This window comes from Trichogramma pretiosum, unplaced genomic scaffold (assembly GCF_000599845.2).
Source record: "Trichogramma pretiosum strain Unisexual culture from Peru unplaced genomic scaffold, Tpre_2.0 scaffold10, whole genome shotgun sequence".
Lineage (NCBI taxonomy): Eukaryota > Metazoa > Arthropoda > Insecta > Hymenoptera > Trichogrammatidae > Trichogramma > Trichogramma pretiosum.
In genome coordinates this window covers 577,522-599,465 of record NW_019641652.1, presented here as the reverse complement: position 1 = coordinate 599,465, position 21,944 = coordinate 577,522, and the positions used below count along the sequence as shown (strand labels likewise).

Sequence of the window (21,944 nt, the reverse complement as noted above, 5' to 3'; positions counted from 1 at the left end):
CCTTATAAAAATATCTTGACGTTATTAACTTTATAAAAGAGCAGTATTTTATATAAACTATAATTTTTGTTAAACAAATAATAGCTGCTTCCAAATGTCACAAATTATATTATACAATGTTGCTATAAGATGTTGTGAAGTAAGTTTAAACGGCATGTAAAGCTGGAAAATATTGAATGAAAATCTCTATATATTTTTTAGTCTCTCTTACAAAAGGAAAAAACATGTAAGCATTTGAATTGAAATAAAACATTTTTGTCGTACATAGGATCAATGAATTATTTGTATCTGTCATTCGAAATAACCAAAAAAGTCTGTACAATCCTTAACTATTATTATTTATTAACCAATTTGTTACATTAAATTAAACAATTATAAAGTTATGAAATTTATATCTCATTGTTTAAAGTCTACTCACAGTATAGGCTATGTAGAAATACCGTTTCAGCAAGCACAACAAATCATTCTACGGTTGAATCATTGTTTTTTACACCAAAGACACAAACACTGTACACCATGCACTTCTCACATCATTAATTTTTCAATAAAACACAAGCAAAAAACGTGATTACACAGGAATACGAGGCGGTTCACAGGACGCTTTGAGACGCGATATTGCAATATTTCTCGACGTTGAGTCACGAATCGAATGCATTCGTATTTCGCAGTAATTCATCGAAGTGGGAGGCAGCGACATCTGATTGGTTCCACTGCGCAGGTATACAACGAAGCAGAAGGCAACGTGCTCGCGGCTACATTACTTAGTCAGTGCAAGTGGAGTGGCCCGGGGTTGTCGGGAAATATATAACCAAAGTGAAAACACAAGATTTAAAGTTTATACTGTGAATTTAATTATTTAATTGTTTTTTACTTGTTTGAAACTTAATTCGAAGTCAAGATCGTCAAAATGGGAAAGAAAAAGAAGGGTATGTGACAAAACGTTCTTTTTATTGAGCAATATTGAGAAAATAGTAATTGACATGTGTTTATTTTTGACATTCCTTAGAATTCAAAGAGAGCAAGGAGGAACGTATGATGATGACAATTACAGAGATCATTCAAGAATTGTTGGTTGCACACGATGAGGGAAGAACTGTTGACTTGAATAAACTGAAAACACAAATTTCATCCAAGTACGGCCTATCGTCTTCTCCAAAACTTACAGATATAATTGCTGCCGTTCCATTCGATGTTAAACATATTCTTTTACCTAAGCTCAAAGCTAAACCTGTTAGGACTGCTAGTGGTGTATGTTAAACCTTTCATTATTATGTTAAATTAATTAAATGATGGTTAAATTTTAATGAAAAATCTTATTTTTTAGATTGCTGTTGTTGCTGTTATGTGTAAACCACACAGATGTCCGCACATCAACATGACAGGAAATATTTGTGTGTATTGTCCAGGTGGACCAGATTCAGATTTTGAATATTCAACACAATCTTACACAGGATATGAACCAACGTCTATGAGAGCTATAAGAGCTCGATATGATCCATTTTTACAAACAAGGCACAGAGTTGAACAAGTAAGATCATATTTTAACATGCCAATCTCATTAAATAAATTATTTAATTTATAAATTTAATTAATTCTTTACTTACAGTTGAAACAATTGGGCCACAGCGTTGATAAAGTAGAATTTATTGTTATGGGAGGAACATTTATGTCTTTACCAGATGATTATAGAGACTATTTTATTAGAAATTTACATGATGCACTATCAGGTCATAAAAGTAACAATGTAGCTGAAGCAGTTTTACATTCAGAGTACAGTAGAACCAAATGTATTGGAATAACTATTGAAACTCGACCAGATTATTGTCTTAGAAAGCATCTTTCTGATATGTTACTTTATGGGTTAGTATAATATTACAAATTATTATACTTTTATGATTATTTTTATTTCATTTTTAACTTGATCATTTCAATAAAATTATAGATGCACTCGTCTTGAGATTGGAGTTCAGTCTGTTTATGAAGATGTTGCTCGAGACACTAACAGAGGTCATACAGTTCGAGCAGTCTGTGAGAGTTTCCAAATGTCCAAAGATGCTGGATTCAAAGTTATAGCACACATGATGCCTGATTTACCAAATGTTGGCATCGAAAGAGATATTGAACAATTCAAAGTAAGTTTTTACTAGTTACATTTTTTCAAATATGCACAATAATGGTTCAGAGTTTGAGAAAATTTTTTTTTTCATTTTTCAGGAATTTTTCGAAAATCCAGCTTTCAGAGCTGATGGTCTAAAGATTTATCCTACTTTAGTTATCAGAGGTACAGGTTTATACGAGCTGTGGAAGACTGGAAGATACAAGAGTTATCCCCCAAGCATGTTGATTGATCTCATTGCTAGAGTTTTAGCTTTAATTCCACCATGGACTCGCGTGTACAGGGTACAAAGAGATATTCCTATGCCATTAGTAAGGTAGGTGCTTCAAAAATAAAAGTCAGTCATTATTACATTACGAGAAAGTAAAAAATGAATCGTTCCATTGCAGTTCTGGCGTCGAGCACGGAAATCTTCGTGAATTGGCATTGGAGAGAATGAAAGAATTAGGAGTCACTTGCCGCGACGTAAGAACCAGAGAAGTAGGAATTCAAGAAATTCACAACAAAGTTCAACCGTACGAGGTAGAACTGATACGTCGTGACTACGTCGCCAACAACGGATGGGAAACATTTTTGTCTTACGAAGATCCTCTACAAGATATTCTTGTGGGTTTGCTCAGACTCAGAAAGTGTTCTCCGGAAACGTTTAGGTACGAATTTTTTTCTTTTGAATTACACTCAATTTGACCAAATGGACTGAATTGATTGTGCCTTTCCGTTTCTATTGCAGGCCCGAGCTGCAAGGAAAATGTTCAATTGTACGAGAGCTGCACGTGTACGGTAGCGTGGTGCCGGTAAACGCTCGCGATCCGACGAAATTCCAGCATCAAGGTTTTGGTATGCTTTTGATGGAAGAGGCCGCGAGAATTGCCAAAGAAGAGCACGGATCCACGAAAATTGCTGTTATTTCGGGTATGAATTACCTTATTACTATTTTTTATCAATATCTTTTTGCCTATAAATCATAGATTTACAACGTTATAAATTTTTACAGGTGTCGGCACGAGAGAATATTATAGAAAGATGGGATATGAATTAGATGGTCCATATATGTCAAAACTTCTTTAATAAATTAATTTTTTTTTTTTTTACAAATCAATATTGCTCACAAAATTGCTTTGCCTGATCCATAAACAAGATAAACGGTAGCTCCGATAATTTCTACAATGAAAATGTAAATAAAGACCACAGACCAGCTGTGTGTATGCTGTAAAATGAGGCCAGCTAAGTACACTCCCAGAAATCCTGTGAAAAAAATTGTTGCATGTAACGTGATGTTTTGTATAATTATTTACTAGAGATAAAAGAAAAATGAAATTTTACCAGGAATAGCTCCAATCGTATTCATGATTCCAAAAACACTTCCAGAATGTTTAGGCGCTAAATCCGAAGGGTTCACGATAATTGCACTATTATGAAAGCCGGAACCGGCTATTATTAAAGTTAAATACAAAATGGCTTTTTCAGGGGCGTCTGTCACAGCTGTAAGAACAGTTTCATGATAATGCCAATCAGTCTCGGTAATCATCGCAATCAATGCGTCTACTTGCCTAAAAACAGTAAATTAACGGCTTGAAGAGTGAAACAAGTTGTTTGAATAATTTTACGCGTCGCCGTGACGGAATATCCAGTCTTGATGAGTTTGTCGGATATAACTCGACCGATGAAGATGGATGGCAATGACGCCAGCCATGGTACCATATTGACTATCCAGCTCTAAATTAAATTATGATATTTTAAAAATTTGAATGACTTTCGTAAATTTGAATTAAAATTTTTTAAAAATATTATTACTTTAACTTCTGGAAAAGTATCGTGAAAGTATGTAGGCATCCAAGATAGTAGAACAAAAAAACAATTATTTTGGCAAGCATGTCCAATCAAACATGCCCTGAAATGAGAAAAAATATAGTTATAAAATGGAAACATTACATTTAACTTTTAAAATCTTTCTCTTTTTTTTGACAAGGTGCAATCTACTTTTGTGAAATTTCAAATGTAAGAGTGCCAGTGCAGTTATGAAATATGTACCAGGATTACCAGAAAGGTGGTTTAGTAATTAATTCTCTAATAGGCAGTCTGTTGCTTGAAGTATGTTTTACTGTGGATGATCTTCCATTCAATAATGTTGAATAATAGAATACCAAAATGGTCCAGGCAACACTTACAAGTCCTAATATGAGAAATGGAATTGTGCAAACACCGAATCAAAAATAATAATATGAAATAGTTCAATAATCAGGTAGTAGTTAAGTGAATAGTTACCAAAAACTCTGAGGACAGTATGCCACGTATAATTTTCTAAAACATAAGATCCTAATGTTCCAGTCAATACGGTCCCTACAGCGGAACCAGAGGTAACTAGGCTAAAGAAAGAAGCCCTTTCGGACTCTATCAATCGTTGACTCGTCAAACTTATCATACTAGGAAAGTGAACTCCTGTTAACAAACAACCATACGATTAAAGCAAATTCGGTCTTTGTCCATATTAATCACCGACAAACCTTGAAACGCTCCATTAATCATTCTAGCCAGGACTATGAACTGTATGGAGTAGTAATCCGAAAAATTGTCGATGATCTCCGGCAAGAACAGGGTCGACAGACCCCATCCGATGGCGGCCACCGTCAGTATTCTCTGGCCGCCCAGACGGTCGCTCAGGTAGCCGCCCAGCACCTGGGTCAGCGTGTAGCCCCAGAAGAAGCTCGACAGTATCATGCCCGAGTCGGTCTTGCTCCATCCTCGCTCCTTGCCAATCACGGGCACCAGCAGCGGAACAGATGTTCTCGACGCGTACACCAGACTCGTGCCGCTAAGTAATATTAGGCCCCATTTGAAGCGTTCTTTTCTAAAAAAAAAAACACGATATAAATAATTCAAAACGAGTTGGACACTCCACACCGGGTTCGATTTTCAAGCGGCACCCTTACCTCGTCCAGTGATAATTGAAGTGTATATTGTCATACGTCAGCATCACATTCGTAAAGTGAAAATTTCCCGCTGGTTCATTGATTGTTCATCGGCATAATATATGCAACGCCACGTCTAAATGTTGCTAAGATAGCGTTTACAAACACACAGCTGACGATATATGTATACCTGCAGTCGTCGGCACTATAATGCACTTATAGCCGATGCTCTATAAGCCACAGCAGCGGCGGGCAGCTGCTGCGATCGAGCTTCAAATTTTTCACCCGCGACGCTCCGTTGACAAAGTAATTATTGACAAGTCGTTATATCTCCTTAGACAGGTGTGTAACGTATGTGTGTGTGTGTGTGTGTAATGTACACAGTAGCCGGAGTAAACGCATAAACGAGACAGCAACTGCTGGTGGCGGCCGCGTACACACACACGTCACAGGCAGACAGCACAGATTTCTATGTAGACTCTGCGATGTATCAGTCAGACGGTCGGCGATTTCTGCTCGCGAAATTATGAATTTTAACACTACCGTATCGGCGGTCGATACGGCAGTCGGCCATTTTTAAATGCCGATATCACGCTAAGCTTTAAATTTTACCTACCCTGCAGCAGTGTGTGCTCAGAGGTGCTGTGCTGTGCGGCGGCTTTCTTCAACTTCATCGTCGTTCATTGTTGTCAGCTGGCCTGCTGCTGTACAGTATCAAAACAATCGAAGCGGCTGCACATATCACTTATCAGTCTCGCGTGGGAGATAAAAAAAGAGAGACAACTTTCGAACGAATTAGCTCGAGGTACACACATTATGGTTTGAAAATGCAGTCACTGCAGGACGTTCTGAGCAACGTTTTATTGTCGAACCCGATCAGCGCGACCACACTGGAATTCGCGAGAAGTGCAGTCAACGGCGTAAGCGCATTATTAAAAATATAAGAGATCCTTTCAACTCTAACCTTCAATGCCATCGATCGACGATGAGATACGATCGATATTTTTATGGTCCATTGAGTGACAATACGAGTCGCGATAGATGATCACTGTTGCACTTGTTTATGTAATGTTTATGTTTATGCGTAGGTGACAGATTACACGGGAATAAAGCCGAAGAAAGGGGGAGTATCCTCGATAATGTCATCGACTCAGGTGCCACTGTGGAAATTGGCCAGGGCGTCCGGTCCCTTCGTCAGGATAGCCGCGATCAGCGGTGCAGCGGCCGTCGTTCTCGGGGCCTATGGTTCTCACAGTACGTTTATATCGTGCTATCAAGATTTGATGCACATTTCCGTTGCATTATTTTGACGATATGATTTTTGTCCTCCTCACAGAGACGTATCCTTCGGACGCCAAGGGATTGGAGCAGAAGCGAGTCTTCGACACGGCGTCGCGATACCATTTGTTCCACACACTTGCGCTACTGGGAGTGCCCATGTGCAGAATGCCTTACCTGGTAAATTGAATCAAATTTTAGTAGAATGTCAACCAGTATTCATCGAATGAAATAAATGACACAACGTTGATTTTTCAGTCGGGCAGCTTCATGATGGCAGGCTTACTCATGTTCTGTGGTACGTGCTACTACTATGCTTTCACTGGAGATAAATCGTACAGTAGATTGACTCCTATTGGAGGTACTTGCTTCATTCTTGGCTGGCTTGGAATGTTAATATGAGGATTATGAACATTGCCACTGTAACGATAGCTTTTATGTCTAACCAATTGACAGGTGCGTGTGATCAAAGAAAACTAACTAAATATCACTTCGATGAAAATTGTACGAACTATACAAATGGAAATCAATGTAAAATATTGTTTTATGAATTAATTATTACAGATTGATATAATAAAAAAATAAGTTTGTGTAAAAATGAGAAATTGAAAATCATTAAACCTTGATCAATAAAATGTATAGTATTGAATGTTTTGAAAAGGTACAATGAGTGAGAAAAAAATATTTTCAGTAAAATAATATTTAATAAAGAAAAGTATTTACACTCTTAAACGAAAAATTAATTTTACTGAAGGTGGAACTCTCAAATTTTCTTATGCGCTGAAGTATGAAAATTTGTTTTTCTTCAAATTTGTTTTTATTACAAGAAACAAAATTGTAACGGAAATCCAAAGAAATAAAAAGAACATCATTTATGCCTTAGAATCGATATAAATATAATCATCGCTTTTAATAATTAAACTGGGTTTTGGACGAATCCATCACCAACACGCACTTAATATATGAATCTGCTACTTCGTCTAGAATTTGTTTTACATACAACTTTACGCTCATTGTTTCTTGCTGATCTCTTTCACTTTTTGTGTACTTGGTTCTTTTCTCTGGGCATTTGCTTTAAAACTTGCAACATTTATCATACTAAAGTGTTGAAAAAATAACTGTATGTTCGTTTTATTATGACTATACAATAACATATTGATTAACATTGCCAGGAGTAATTGAAACTGCAACAGTATCAGATAAAAAAAAAACATACCAAGCACGCCCGGCGCTTCCCACGCTATTTCGCACTCTTCATTATGTTCACGTTGAACTTAAATTTATAGTTTTATTTTAAATTGTCAGAAATTTTAAAGACACAGACTTTACTTATTTAAGCACATATTACATCGTCCATTTGCAAAAAACAAAAAAATATACGTAACTTTAACGTTGAATTATTATGTAAAAAAAATGTTTAAAAACTTTACTGTTCCGTAGTAAACTGATAAACCGTGTGATACTGGTCGCAACTACGACCTGCATATTATGCTCGACTGGTCAAACTACTCAAGAGCTACTTATGAAGTATCAAATAATGATACACAGGAAAAATTAGACTTGTAGAATGACATAACATTTTATTTTGTGCATCGCATATCCGTGGTATAGGTATTCGGTATTCTAACAACGACAACGACGCACACACAAGAGATCGATTACAAAAAAAAAAATATTCAAAAAAGAGAACAACAAATATGAGACTCAATGTTACTCCTATTTATCATATATTATATTTAATGTACGCTTGGATTGGTCGTCCTCTCAAGCCCTTTTTTATTTCGGATTATGTACTAGCTCGATGTAGCACATGACTTAAACTAACGTCTTTTCTTATTTTTTTTTACTCTGCACGGTCTCGCCACGATGAACGCATTATTTTCCAACTTTAAGTCGCTCTAAACGAGGCTAGGAGATGGACGATGATTTATGAAGACGCTAGATGCATCGACGATCATTTTATATATATAAAACTTTTTTTACTTACAGCTAACGAAAGTCCTCTCACAGTATCGTAGCTTACAGTTCAACTAATTTAAATATCATATGTTGAGTGGTACCGTTTTTTGTATTTGTTACTTCGTTTACTATATTATATAAAGTATTTATATAGACTTGTGTATATCAAACTATATAGAGATAATATGCTTCATATGTACAATGTTTTGTTTTCTCTTGCTGCTTCTAACAATTTTAATTTTTAATTGCATCACACAATAATCGCACATCAAGAGAACCAGTAAACTTATCCATGTTTGATTAATCTATACAGCTTTCCTGGCTCACTATTAACACGCCTCTTGTTTCTCAAATCATAGTTTTTGTCTCACTCTATATAGTCGGATAAAATTATTGTATATCACAACTCCAAATTACACATACAAAAATGAACACTAAATTGGAATTCGTAAAATGAAATATTGACAAGAAAGTATTTAAGTTAAGTTATGATGTTAATGTTTTCAAAGGCAAACAAATCTCGTAAATTATTTAAAATATTCACTGTTTTTCGTATGGTCTCTGCTGTTATGGTAAATAATAAAATTCTTTCTAATTGGTTTTTTAAAACACTGTTCAATAAGCAGAGCCAAATATAACGAAAACGGGAATAGTTAACCACTTTGCTTGTCGATTTCTAGGATAGGTGGAAAGAATGCTGGCCTTCCTGTGCAGCTATCCTCAGCTTTTCTCGCATGATTTCTATCGTAGAATAGTCCGGCAGTTTCAAATAGTTGACACAAGTCATCACTGATGGCAAAAATTCGTCTGGTTTCATTGTGGGATCAAACGTTTTACGAACTATCGTTAGAGGAGGCGATAAGCTCTTGAATCCTGAAATAGATAAAACAAAGTTTATAATAATGGATATTTAAATGGAAAATTTAAATGAAAAGTCAGCTAATTTTATAAGTGAAACTTACCACCAACTGGTAACCTAGGAGATCCTGTAACGAACTGTATGAACTGTCTTTGCTCTTCGCTATCGTATTCCGCCATGACTTCGAACAAGAAACGAATTGCTCGTGAATCTGGGGTGTAACCATGATCAGTTCGACAGCATTCTGATAATGTTTTAATGTCCCATTTGCCACCTGACTGTGAATGTCCGCAAAATACAGCTTCAAGTTCTTCAGGGAAGAACAATCTGAGCTGTGAAGGTGGGAAAACAGACTCGAATCCTTCGCGGAACGCTTCAATTTGACGGAACACACCCTCATAAAGGAACCAGTGTACAACAAGCTATAAGATAAAGATAAAATATTTTGTTAGTTTCAACATAAATATTTTCAAAGTTTTTTTTCAATTAATCATAAGTTTAGCTTACTTTGATGTATTGGTCCAGGTTGTGTATATTAACATTCATATCGCCTCCGCTTTTTCTCAATTCGATATTTTCGTAACCAGGTAATTGGAAAGTGAGTCCAAGGTCTGATATAGGACAGCCATCTAAATCTAAGACTTCAATCAATTGAGCTCTTTCTGTAGGTTTCAATGTTGAATCTTGATCAATTTCCTCTTTCCTTTTAACGACTTCTTGTAATTTGCTCAATGAATTGTATACATCTCGATCGATGTGAGCCAGATCTGATAAATTCAATGCATGTTCTTCAGCCAGTAACCATCGGTAGAAAGTTAAACTGAATGGTAGATCCAGCTATACACGAAAAGAGAGAAAATATTTAAATAATCGTTACATTGATAATTGAATGAAAAAAATCAAGTACTTTCATAAAACTTACCATTCGAGAATCGTAAATTGCCTTGGCCATAAATTTACCCAAGAATTTGAATTTAGTTTTTAATTTGGCGAGCTGTGATACTTTCGTGTTCCATGGGATTGGTGCAGGGAACAACCCTTGGTTGATATGTACATAACCTTGTTCTGTTGGATTTAAGCTACCATGCCACAATTCTAAGTCAGCACGCATCAACTCACGTGAAACTAAAGCGTAGAATTCTAAAGTTGGACCAAGACCTGTGCCAACCTTTAAAAAGATAAAATAATATTAATGTTAACATGCAATCGATTTCATTGGTTGAATGGGATAATCATTAATGATGATTCGATTCTTACCTCATTTATATATTGCACTTCCAAAAGAGCCTTACTCGACGCCAGGTCCTGAATAACCTGCTCTGCTTGTTTCAGGATATCTGTTCGAGAAATGGTTCGCTTTCTTCTTTCTAGTCTTGGTGTAACTCGTTCCTGACTGTCAGATCCACTGAGTTCCGGTGCCGAATCAAGAAGTCGCTGCAGTGCACGATCGCGATCGAACGACGTCGCGTAAAACAGCAGTTGCCTCGTCTCAAACGGGAACAAAAATGGACAAACTGAAGCTATTTGTTGCAACCACGACGGCAGATTACCGGTCATGATGACAAGAGGATCTTGTAATTGTCGGCTTGCTTTGGCTGCAATTTTATTGTTGATGAATTCCGGTGTTGTTAACAGACTGATGTTCTTCGCATGCGGGAAAAGTAAGCTCCAATGACGATTTAGGGCATAAAGTAATCGCAGCAAGCAAAGGCCATCGAGAGCGGCATCGCTGATTGTGACTACAGATGGAAGCGTCGGCATTAAGAATGGAGTGAGCGGACATCTTTGTTGTGGAATCGCACCCTCAAGCCACAGGCAGTCTTCTTTGCGCTTCGAACTGATTTTCGTGCTTTTGCCCTTGCCTTTGCGACTACTCGACTGTGAACTTGAGCCTTGTTTTGAACTAGAGGCTGATTCTTCTTCGGGTACAGGTCTGTAATATATCGTGTGAGTCTGCACCCAAACGGCATCATGGCCTAGTGGAGGTTCACTGTCAGCATCTGTTTCTACACTATCCATACCAAAGCAGCTGAATTGTCTTACAGCTTGATAAACCGTCATATTGAATGGTAGCACTTTGTCACCAATCAAAAACTGCAACTTGTGTTTCGCAGAACCTTGACTAATGACTACGGCAGCTAGTGTATCATCAATATCATCTTCGCTGTTATCGTCGTCGCTGACCATCGAATCGGCATCGCGGATTCTTCCATATCCTCGCACCATCAGATAGCGTTCTATCGTTTGTACAAGAGCGAGAGGATCTACTTTTACGGTACCTCCTTTCCATTGTTTCAGATTGTTACAACTTGGGTGACGTTGTAAATTACACTTGAGTTGATGTGTGTTAAAGAATTTGAGAGCACTTGTTCCGCCTCTTCCAACTCCAGAGCCAGCTGGTAAGTCGTGTACTTTAACAGGAAACTGTTCTAATTGCGAGGCACAACTACTAACTTTTGAAACGAGAGCTCCGAAAGCTCCTGGATTATAATCGACGAGATTTTCTGTTTGCATTGTTGATTCAGCAAACAGCTTCCAGAATGTCTTCAATCGTTCTTGGCGGCTTCCGTTACCTTCCATTGTGAGATAATTTAGTAGAGCTTTAATAAGACCACTGTGATTCATTTCAAATGGTGATATATCACTTTCTAAAATGACATCGCGCAATTCAGTTAATGCAGAGTACATTTCATCAGAATCCGGAGACTGGAGCCGCTGAATTGCTGCAGTTAGTCTGGAAAGAACTGTGAGAGCTGGATGAGAACACGGCGTATCCAACTGGTAACGGGTGAGGAATTGTTGAGCCTCTTCTCTGACCCACGCTTTAGCCTTCTCTCGGTTGCCACCAGTAAGATTAGGATTACTAGGTGGCTTGGACAGACTGGCAGATGACGTTGAATCTCGCTTGTCGTTCGAGTTGCTGGGCGAAGATGATTTTTTGCCCCAACGAGCTGGATTCAAATTGCCAAGGAAACGATTGTTTTTGGGCGTGAAACCCGTAAACAATGATTCTTGCTGCGGCGGTGGCGGCTGAACCGAAGAATTGTTACCGAGACGCGAGAGGCGACCCTTCTTGTTTTGGCGTTTCCTCTTCAGTACGTCACCGATCTTCATGTGAGCATTCGGCGGTGTGCTGTTGTCCTCTGGGTTGACGCTGGATTCGGTTCTACTGCGAGTTTCCATGGTAGCAGCGAGATTCGGCTTCATTTGACTCGTAGCGACCGAACCAAACATTATATTACCGTTCGTTGTTGGCGAAGCAACTGGTGATGTGGCACTGCTAGATGACAATGTCATACTGGAAGCTAGAGGAGTATTCGATGGTCCTGGTTGCGGACTTGGTAATGTACCAGAAGAGCACTTGGGTGGCGATACTCCAAGAGGAATATCTGGATCGGTTAACTGACGTACTTGGTGCAGAACTCCCTCCCGATGAAAATGGACTCTAAAAACTTGAGGGAGTCGGGTCATGAGAATGTTTGCCATTTGAAGAGCTCCAATTACTATTCTTAAGTCCTGCGAGGCCAGCATTCCTGCTATATGCGATGAAACTACTTGGTTCTTCAGCATTTCTTTCAAGAGATCACTTGGAGAATAATATAACATTCTCAATAAGGCTCTGAGACATTTACATTTCACTGCAGGTCCTGCAGAGCTGCTGTATACTTCATACAAGACAGAGAACAGAGTTTTTATAAAACTTGTTACCCATTCATTTGTCTTGACTACGAGGGGTACAACAGAAGAATTATTGAGCGAGGAGGGTATATTTTCACCCTCAGTTTGCTGAGTGTTCACTTTTCGGAATATGCTTCTTGCTACTCCAATATCTTCGTTTATTTGTTTCATCACAGTAAGGTCTATTGTGTAAGTTCGTCCAAGTGTCGATAAACAAATTTCATCTTCTCCATTCTGAAATGCCATCTCAATGATTTTAGAATCAATTGTACTGAATGGGTGGAAACACTGCCTTTCGTCACGCCACTCCCAGGTGACGGTTTCTTGTTGATTACTTGATCTATCGAGTAGACTATCTACACTAAAAATTCCGTCGGTGGGTAAGGGTGGCATCAATTCTTCGATTAAACTGGTTATCTCAAACAATTCTTGTGGCGATCTCGGGACTAATTCAACATCTTCAACTTTCACATCCAAGGAACCAGTTAAAAGATAGCTCAGTGTAAATGCTATGTTTTGTTGAAGCAACAATGTCGCTAGATCAGAGCAGCGATTGGATATCACAGAAAGCATTCGTAGTACGGTAATGAAGTTTCCAATGCTATTGACCGGTGGAGTGATCATGAGTAATTGTTGCAAGTTTTGTAACAATTCGGCGTTGACAATTTTATATAGCATGACTTCGTCGTGTTGGAAGCTTTCGACCAGGCGACTGAACGCCTGGCAAACGCATTCCACACTCTTTTTGTCCTGATTAGTCAATCTACTAGTTAAAAGTGGTAGACTGTCGACGACAAGATGGAAATCATCAGGGTGCAAATTTTGGCAACAGTTTGCTGTTATAGTAAGAGCTGAGCGTTGGGCAGCTATATTGAAGAAATCTACGAACTTCAAACACGCTGAAACGCCACCCTAAAATAAAATAATACAATAATGAGTTACAAATAAAAAAATAAATAATTCATCATCGTGCGCGTGAAAAACACTTACCGCGTGCAAAATAGTTTTGCTATGACGACGCGACAACATCGACAAAGCAGTGAGACACTGTTCAGCCACATCCATGCACTCGATGGACTCGAGCTTTTGCAGAAAAACCGGTACTGCATCGACGACTACGGTCGATGAGCGTGGCAGAGCTTCCATCATGTAGGTCAATGCTCGACACGCATGTGTCATGATGACGAAATTGTGTTCGATGCTCAGCAGATTGATCAGAGCGGCTACGACCTGTTTCACGGGGAAACCAGCGAGTGTGTCTTCGTTACCCATGACCAGGATCTCGCCCATTCCGATGACGGCTTGCAATTGCTCGCCTTCGTCATCTACCGCTTGCAATCCAGCTAAAAGCTGTTGAGCTTTTGCGGCTGAAATTGACAGGTAAATACCTACAGTGCGACAAATCAGACAGAAAAAAAAATTGTGACTTATGATGCTGCGTTAGACAAGTGCGATATATTTACAGTATTGATTAATATAAAATAAGTAAGGCTTGCACGTTAGATTATGGATTAGACTTGAAAAATTTTAAAGTTTTAATTTAAGTCATATGCAAGAATGGGTAAGACGATCTAATGATAGATAATACAGGATAAAATATCTATTCGATTTTATGAGAAGCTAATACAAATTATTGTGGGCTTTGAGTTTAATTCAATAGAGTTCAAATTACGAAAATTCTCATCTACTACGAAAGTATCATTTCTATCAATTTTCATAGTGAATTATTTTTGAATAATAAAGAGATAAAAAAATAAATAAATAAGCAGTAATTTCGTTACTCGCATCTAATCAATTTCGAATCATTATCCATTAGTACAGCCTTTGATAATAATATTGTTAAAGAGACACAGATTACATGTATTAATGGTAAGTGTGCCTGTATGCTCGATAACGAATTTCGCTTACCCGAGTTGGCGCCCATGCTGCGATTCAGCAGATGCTGCATCCTGGGCCCGAGCGCGCCGAACACGTGGGGCGGCAACCCTCTAGCCTCCAGCAGGGCCTGCAGTCGGCCCACCTCGCCCTCGTCGCTCTCGCTATCGCCGGTAGTGGCTGCGGCGGCGGTGGCTGCAGCGGCCGCAACGGCAGCGGCGGCTGCACCCAGGCCGGACGGTCCACCGCCAGGCACGTACGGCGGTGGCGGGTGCGGCACGGGCGGCGGTAGCTCCTCGACGATCAGCATCCCCGAGGCCGGCATGACCAGGGGATGCGACGTCGGGGGGAAACCGACCGGCAATGGATAGAGCTGCTGCTGTGGCAGGGCGGCGATCGGCGCTGCCGCCGCGCCCGGTGCCATGTTCACGTTGTTGCTGCTGCTGCTGCTGCTGGTGCCGCTGGCGCTGTTGTTGCCGCTGCTGGCGCTGGTCAGGGCGCCGTTGTTGCTGTCCGGCGCCATGGAGCTGTTGCCTCCTGGTTGCAGCTGCTGTTGCTGTTGCTGCTGCTGCTGCTGTCCGTCGCTCGACATCGCGGCCGCGACGGTTGGCAACGTGTCGGCGCCTGAATCGATGACTGTTGTCCTGCGAATTCTCGACGTCGATCGGTGCCTGTGTTAAAATCACGCAAAAGATACGAACATTATTATTAATGCACCAACAACAAAAAACGGAGCCGATTTCGAGATAATCGTCGCAATGTTTTCGTAACGATCGCATGAGCGATCTCAAGAGCAACGTTGCCTCAGAAAAAAATTAATGTTAGTCCGCAAACAAGCTGATTAGAATATGTACACACACGTATTACCTGGACGTATTATTATTATAGATAAAAAAAAGCTCAGAGAACGAACTCTTTTCTCGATGTGTGTGCGTGTGTCTATAAGTCGCTGCTCACGCTCGTATTTTTATTTTGATACTGACTGACTGACGACTGTGTGTGCTGCCTCTACGCGTCAGCGCAAAACTTATACATACAGAGCGTCGCTCGCTGTTGATTTTTATACATTCGTGACCTTAAGGGCTAAAAATATTGTTCGAAATAATCATCGCAACGCACACACACTCGGTTAGAAAGAGAACACGAGCCATTTTCTCGACGCACAGCAACTTCGGCGCAGGAAAAGCACATGCGCTTATGCGATACACGAGAGAGACTCGTACTTTCTTGCCACATCAAACGCACAATGCAAAATGGAACAGAAAGAGAGAGAGAGAAAAAATCGGCTGACATCGCACTGTGCATACATAAACTTGTGACAAAGCGGAAAAAGACTGCTACCTCGCTACGCGGTGCTGCGCCGTTGTCTTGTGCGCTCGCGCGCACGCGTTTCATTACATAAACTTTTCGAGATTCTCTCGTGCGGGCATGCTGAGCACACGAGTGTGCGTCTCTGTATAGACAACTCACGAACGAGCGAGCACCACATGCTCAAAGTATGTGCGTGGATATACCTACAGGCGATATACATACGAAAGTTCGATCTGTCCGAGATGGCTTTCTCTCTTTCTCGAAGCCAAGGTGATCGAATTATTATGCATCATTTACATGAAATGAAAATTAAAATCCTATACAAATGATATTAAGGAAGAGAAATGATCGACAGATGAGCACGTGGTGTGTCTCGAAGATCGTATTACAATAGTTCGGAGACATTGAAGCATGTCTGTTGGAAATTGAAATTATAAACTGGAAAAATCGAGAAGCAGGGCCTACAGATTTTATCGAATTGCATCTGTAACAATGAAGAATTATCGACATTTTAGATAGAGTTGATGACTGTCGCTTACCTAGATACGCTAGAGTTGATCAAATTTTCAAATTGTTCAAGTTCATGAGCATATCCCATATCTGCCTGGATATGTGGATCTTGCCCCAACTCTTCTGGATATGGCTCCCACTCATCTGTCAATTGCTCCAATTGCTCCCATTGCTCCCATTGATCTGGCATTGGCTGCCACTCATCTGGCAATTGCTCCCACTCGGATAAATCGTCGTCTGAATCAATTGGATCTTCGTCCGATCCAGACGAATCATCATCGGGATCAGCTGCATTTTCATCATTGTTAGATGGATTTTCATCATTTTCAGCTGGATTATCATCCTCGCTTTCATAGGAATCAAACCATTCGTCGTCAGGAACGATTTGACCTTCGTCGTTGTTAATTGGATAATCATTAGCGGTTTTGTAAGAAGCACATGAATCATCATTGGAATCAGATGAATCTTTACCTGATGAAACTTCATGGTTAGGTGGAACATTACCATGAGCATTCTCATTAGAATCAGATCGATCTGTACCTGATGAATTTTCGTCCGAGGAGAAAGTATTCAGATAACGACGAAATTCCCGAGAACTGGAGGATGAATTTTCACTGTCGCTATCTTTCACCTCGTGATGGAAAATCTTCCGTTTTTTTTCCTTTGATTCACCCCATATATAGCTATCATTTTTGTCGATTTCCGAACCGGACGATATAACGGCCTTTGCAGAATTATCATCTTCGTCAACGACCATAGGAACTTCGTCTGAAGAATTGTCTTGCAAGGATCTTGCGCACTTATCACAATACAAACAGGGTTCTGAGTATGAATAATCGCAAAAAGCGCAATATTGTGGGGTCGAGTATTTGATGGAGGACTCCATTTTTTTTTTATAAATTATCGACAACACAAATTGAACCCTTCGAGCACTTCACTCGCACATGGTACGAAACGACCGGAAAACGGTTAGGATACGAGAGAAACAAGAGGAAAGCACGTGCACTGGTCACTGGTCAAACTGTAAGTGAAGAGTTGCATGTGCACGCCTGCACAGTCTTGGAATCGAAATTGAAAGTAACGAGAGAAAGTGGGGGAACTTCGTTTTCGATTAAAAGGAACATTTCGGTTTCCACATTTCCTTCTGGAAATTTTCCATCGCACTGCGCAACTCGGTACCTACGTTGTTGTATGAAACGAGATTCAAATTCGAAAATTCGTCGGGTAATTTGACTATAAAGATTTTAGTCAATTTTAAAAAAGTACTATAATTTCAGACTCGGTATTTTTAACTACAAAACTGGATGATTTTTCAAACGTATTCTGTGTGAAAATCTTTCGAATCAAGCTTGTTTGCGTGGACCAAATCGAAATAAAAATAATAATACAACAATAACAGTAACGATGTCAACAGTCGCGCGTGTTATATTATATATTAAAACTCACCGAGAACCGGAACTGCTGCCGGGATCTTTTCTGTAATATCTTGTGTGTTTTACAGAACTTGTCGCTGGGTTAGTATTAATATTGGGCGGCAAGCCACCAATGCCAGGAGCCGCTTGATGCGTCGACGACGGAGCCGCGAGCAACTGCTGCACCGATGGCGAAAAATCTTTGGCTTGGTCTACGAGTTTGACTCGCGAACGCAGTAGATGTTTGTGTTGATAGCCAATCGCGGTGCTGTTGTTGCTGGCACTGTTGTTGCTGCTCGTCGCTGCTTGATGAATCGTGTTTGCTGTGGCGGTTGCGACGGCGGCACTTCCTGCCGCCGTCTCGGCTGTAGCACCTCCAGTGCTGAGTGCTACAGCCGCCGCCTCAGGCTGACCGCTACCGACGGCGTTACCCACTCTGAGGCCGCTTCCACCAGCTCTTACTAGACCTCCTAGGAGACTGCTGTTATTGTTATTGCCGTTATTGTTGTTGCCGCTTAAATGCTGGTGATGCTGCTGCTGCTGCTGCTGCTGTTGTAATTGTTGTAAAGGTTGCTGCGGTAATGGCAGACTTACTGGTATTCCAACGTTACCACTGTTGCTGCTGCTACTTGCTGCTACCCCTTTACCACCTGTAAAAAGTTATTTTTTTTTAACAAACTCATTTTCTTTCATGCCTTAACTATGAACAATTAAATGGACTAATGAAGAAAATAAGAAATTAAATATAACTCAAGAAAATTTAGGTATGACTGAAGGTGTAAATTATGATTAATTATTTGACGCACAATAAACTACATAATTTTGCATTATTGATGGACCACATAGCTGTGACACATTAACGTCTTGTTAGATATTTTTAAACTCAAAATTCCATGTTTAAAATTATAAAAGTTTATTTTTGTAAAGAATTCAAACATAGTTTCAACAAATTTCGTCTGAAAAAGTTAATCAAGTTTGAAACAAATAAGAGCTAGTACAATGAAACCAAACTAGTAAAAGAGTGGATGAGCATGCAAGTTATTTGATGTGAATGACTGAAATTTGTTCTTTAAGTTTATCAGCAAAAAAGATTAGTAGAAATGTTTTGTAAATTTTTGAATGAGACTGCATTATGCAGGTAACTTAAAATTTTTGACTTTCAGACAAATTTTAAAATCTATAATAATTTTTTCAGGTTAGGTGTAATGTCTGTATAATTTCATGTATATTCAATTTTTTCTGCAGTAATTCATATCTTTGGTTCTGATATAACTGTAATTGCTACGTAAAAAACCCAAAGGGTGGAGATATAGATCAGAAAATGCATTGATTGCTATAAGCACAAGGCTTACCTTCTTGATGATAGGTTTGTGCCGATATAGGAAAAAGCGCTTTGACAGCTGACACAAATCCTTCCAGACATTCGCTCATCTTCGTCCCTAATATGATATACATTCCGATTTGACTTTTTGTTTCATTTAATTATCCTACCGCTAATATTTTATAGTCTACTCAATTACATATTTTAATTCTAAAAGCATTTGATCATTACAAATTAATGCTTGGTCAATTTGTGCCACTACTATAAGTTTTTTAAAAATTTAAATCTACTTAAAAATAATTTTTGTGAATTATTTGTAATAACTATAACTTTTCAATCATTTTAAGAAATTTGATTTTCAATTATTATACTTATGTGCTTGTGAAACTTTTTATGGTTCATATGGGTAAGGTATTGGGAATAGTATTTAGAGTACAAAATTTTGAATAAATTGAGGTCATCAATTGGATTATTGTCACAGCAAAGTTGTTAAACTTTTTTGATGCAATAATGAGATAGAGGTTAGTTACAAGTGATTTTGTGTAGTTAGTATGTTAATGAATTTATTATCAAACATGATTGTTAATTTTTCAAGTTCAAGCTTTTAACTGACTCTTATAAGCATAATTTATTATTATGAATGAGAAATCATGCTAGCTTGTTAGATGAAGGATAATGAAACATCAAAGATGGTTTATTACATAAAACCACTACCTTAGGTATTTTCATATAATTGGTATTGCATAACTATTAACTGAAGATGAATGAAAATCTTTTTTCATTTAATACTTTTAATTTTAAATTTCTGCGAAATTCATTTAGGTATCTTTGATTTGCAATAACAATTATAAGTCTTAGGTCTCAATAATATTTGTATATTCTATGAATATCATACCTCTATTTCCTTTAGATGTTGATGGATGGCTTGTAACTGGTGTGCCAGAAGCTGAGTGACTGTTAGTATAAGTTGATTTTCTATTAATGCTTCCGTAACCACTGGATAAAGTGGAATCGTGACTGCTAAACCCGTGATTTAGAGTTTGTGAGTTTTGAGGAGTTCGCGAACGAGTGCGAGAAGCCACACAATCTAATGGTGCTGAATTTGATTCAGGAATACTATGTCTTGAGGGACGTGCTCTAGTATTATTTCCACTATTGTAATTATGCGTTCTTTGCTGCTGCCTCCAATTTGTATCTGTAAAAAAAATTTTAATAATGATAATTTATTTAAAGAACTCTATATCATAGATTCACAGAGGTTTCTAATATTTTCCAACTTACCATTTACATATTCTACACCATTATTTCTTCTATCATTTTTTGACCGACTGTCTCCTTTTGAATATTCTGCAGAGCGTTGATGCTTGTGAGTTGATGCAGGCTGTACTTGTGTTTCACTAAAAGCTGGTCTCCGTCGTTTTTCTTCTGTAGGATTGTGCACAGAATTGTGAGGTCGTTTTCTATGCCCACCGGCTCCGCCACTGCTTGAGCTTTTCCCCTTGGCTTTAGAGGTATCTGCTGAAGCACTGGCCTTCTCTACAGACCCCCCGGACGACGACTGATCTTGTTGATCTGCCATAGATTAATCGACTCATGCCACTATTCTATCTGTAATTAAAAAAAAAAAAGGATATTATAATTTTATTCAGTCAAATAATGCATAAACATTTGTTATCCAACAGTTTCAATCTATAATAATAAAGGCATTGCTGTTGAACATTTCAGATGAAATTTTAGTTTCTCACACCTCACTTTATTTCAACACAAGCAGATGTGAGAAAAATCAAACTTTTCATTGTTAACGTTTGAATTGAACATCAACGAAATTGGCACAAATAAACCGTCTGCTTACGCACTTCTGTCGAGAGACATTGACAAAGGTTAACGGACAATTTGTATAAAATCGCAAAAGATTCTCTCAAACACCCCGAAATTTTCAACTTTCATGCTTCCTCGAGTCTGTGCACACCGGAGAGAAAAATAGGCGGCTAATTTTGAAGCATACCTCGAGAAATTAGTCACCCGGCCGAGAGAGAATCGGGGATGACGACGTATTTAATTTTCTTTTTTCGGTAGGCGAAGCAAAAAAAAAAATGAAAAAGCAACTTCAATGAGCGATGGCTTCTATGGATGCGAGTTTCTCGCTATGTAATTTATGTTGTTTTTTTTCGGCTCGTACGTTGCACGTATCTCTATACATCTATGATGATAGTTGTCGCACACACGTCGTAACAAGCGCAAACGATTTTTTATGACACACACAACACACGACACACTGCATACAGAGAGACGCTGCTGATCATTCGCAACACACCACACCGGAGAGTATTGTGTATATACGAGCTGCTCTATGTGCCCCGATCGATTTCGAGAATTCGCAAGCGCACAAACTAACACACACGGTCTTTGGCGCAGCAGCAGCAGCAGCACCAACCAGGGCGCACCAAAAATCAACGGTATCTTTATTTGTAATTTTTTGAATTTTTTTTTTCTTTTCTGCGTCGCTCGTTCGAAACTGCGATTCGAATTATATTGGCTGTTGGCTCACGTAACTTACTACACACGCGCGAGATTAGCTTGGCTCGAATGGCGCGCGCACACACACACGAGTTAAATAACGACAATAAATCCGCAGAGAGAGAGAGAGAGAACCGTGTTATTATTATTGTACGTATAGGTGTGAATATTTTTATTTTCTTTCTTTTTTTTTTGGTAA

At 38.9% G+C, this 21,944-nt stretch overlaps 4 protein-coding genes across 10 annotated transcripts in view; 2 read left to right on the top strand and 2 right to left on the bottom strand.

The window, feature by feature from the left end:
- Positions 1-746: 746 nt before the first annotated feature.
- LOC106656414 (probable elongator complex protein 3) lies at positions 747-3,202 on the top strand. The gene is made up of 9 exons (XM_014377367.2): positions 747-926; positions 1,007-1,248; positions 1,325-1,528; positions 1,607-1,860; positions 1,943-2,132; positions 2,215-2,432; positions 2,506-2,766; positions 2,847-3,028; positions 3,111-3,202. Exons 1-9 carry the CDS (start codon positions 908-910, stop codon positions 3,182-3,184), a joined length of 1,644 nt encoding a protein of 547 aa, XP_014232853.1. The 5' UTR covers positions 747-907; the 3' UTR covers positions 3,185-3,202.
- Positions 3,199-5,403, bottom strand: LOC106656415 (solute carrier family 17 member 9). Its single transcript, XM_014377368.2, has 8 exons — positions 5,047-5,403; positions 4,621-4,964; positions 4,382-4,555; positions 4,157-4,289; positions 3,911-4,007; positions 3,667-3,832; positions 3,440-3,598; positions 3,199-3,361 (listed from the first exon to the last, which is right to left on the bottom strand). Exons 1-8 carry the CDS (start codon positions 5,088-5,090, stop codon positions 3,222-3,224), a joined length of 1,257 nt encoding a protein of 418 aa, XP_014232854.1. The 5' UTR covers positions 5,091-5,403; the 3' UTR covers positions 3,199-3,221.
- A 254-nt stretch (positions 5,404-5,657) lies between these two features.
- Positions 5,658-6,865, top strand: LOC106656434 (transmembrane protein 256-like). The gene is made up of 4 exons (XM_014377397.2): positions 5,658-5,945; positions 6,114-6,279; positions 6,362-6,483; positions 6,562-6,865. Exons 1-4 carry the CDS (start codon positions 5,853-5,855, stop codon positions 6,703-6,705), a joined length of 525 nt encoding a protein of 174 aa, XP_014232883.1. The 5' UTR covers positions 5,658-5,852; the 3' UTR covers positions 6,706-6,865.
- Positions 6,866-7,340: 475 nt separating this feature from the next.
- Positions 7,341-21,944, bottom strand: part of LOC106656441 (E3 ubiquitin-protein ligase TRIP12) — a 35,860-nt gene continuing 21,256 nt past the window's right edge. For 5 of the 7 annotated variants that reach the window (XM_023459953.1, XM_014377416.2, XM_014377417.2 and 2 more), the window contains exons 2-11: positions 20,510-20,836; positions 20,124-20,423; positions 17,942-18,557; positions 14,708-15,345; positions 13,790-14,187; positions 10,379-13,711; positions 10,044-10,289; positions 9,629-9,958; positions 9,225-9,543; positions 7,341-9,135 (exon numbers count right to left, since the gene is read on the bottom strand). In XM_023459953.1, coding sequence (XP_023315721.1) covers positions 8,939-9,135; positions 9,225-9,543; positions 9,629-9,958; positions 10,044-10,289; positions 10,379-13,711; positions 13,790-14,187; positions 14,708-15,345; positions 17,942-18,557; positions 20,124-20,423; positions 20,510-20,807 — 6,675 coding nt within the window. In that variant the 5' untranslated portion in view covers positions 20,808-20,836 and the 3' untranslated portion in view covers positions 7,341-8,938. Of the gene's footprint in view, positions 9,136-9,224; positions 9,544-9,628; positions 9,959-10,043; positions 10,290-10,378; positions 13,712-13,789; positions 14,188-14,707; positions 15,346-17,941; positions 18,558-20,123; positions 20,424-20,509; positions 20,837-21,233; positions 21,923-21,944 lie in introns of those variants that run through there. The other 2 variants (XM_014377414.2, XM_014377418.2) reach the window with 2 other exon arrangements.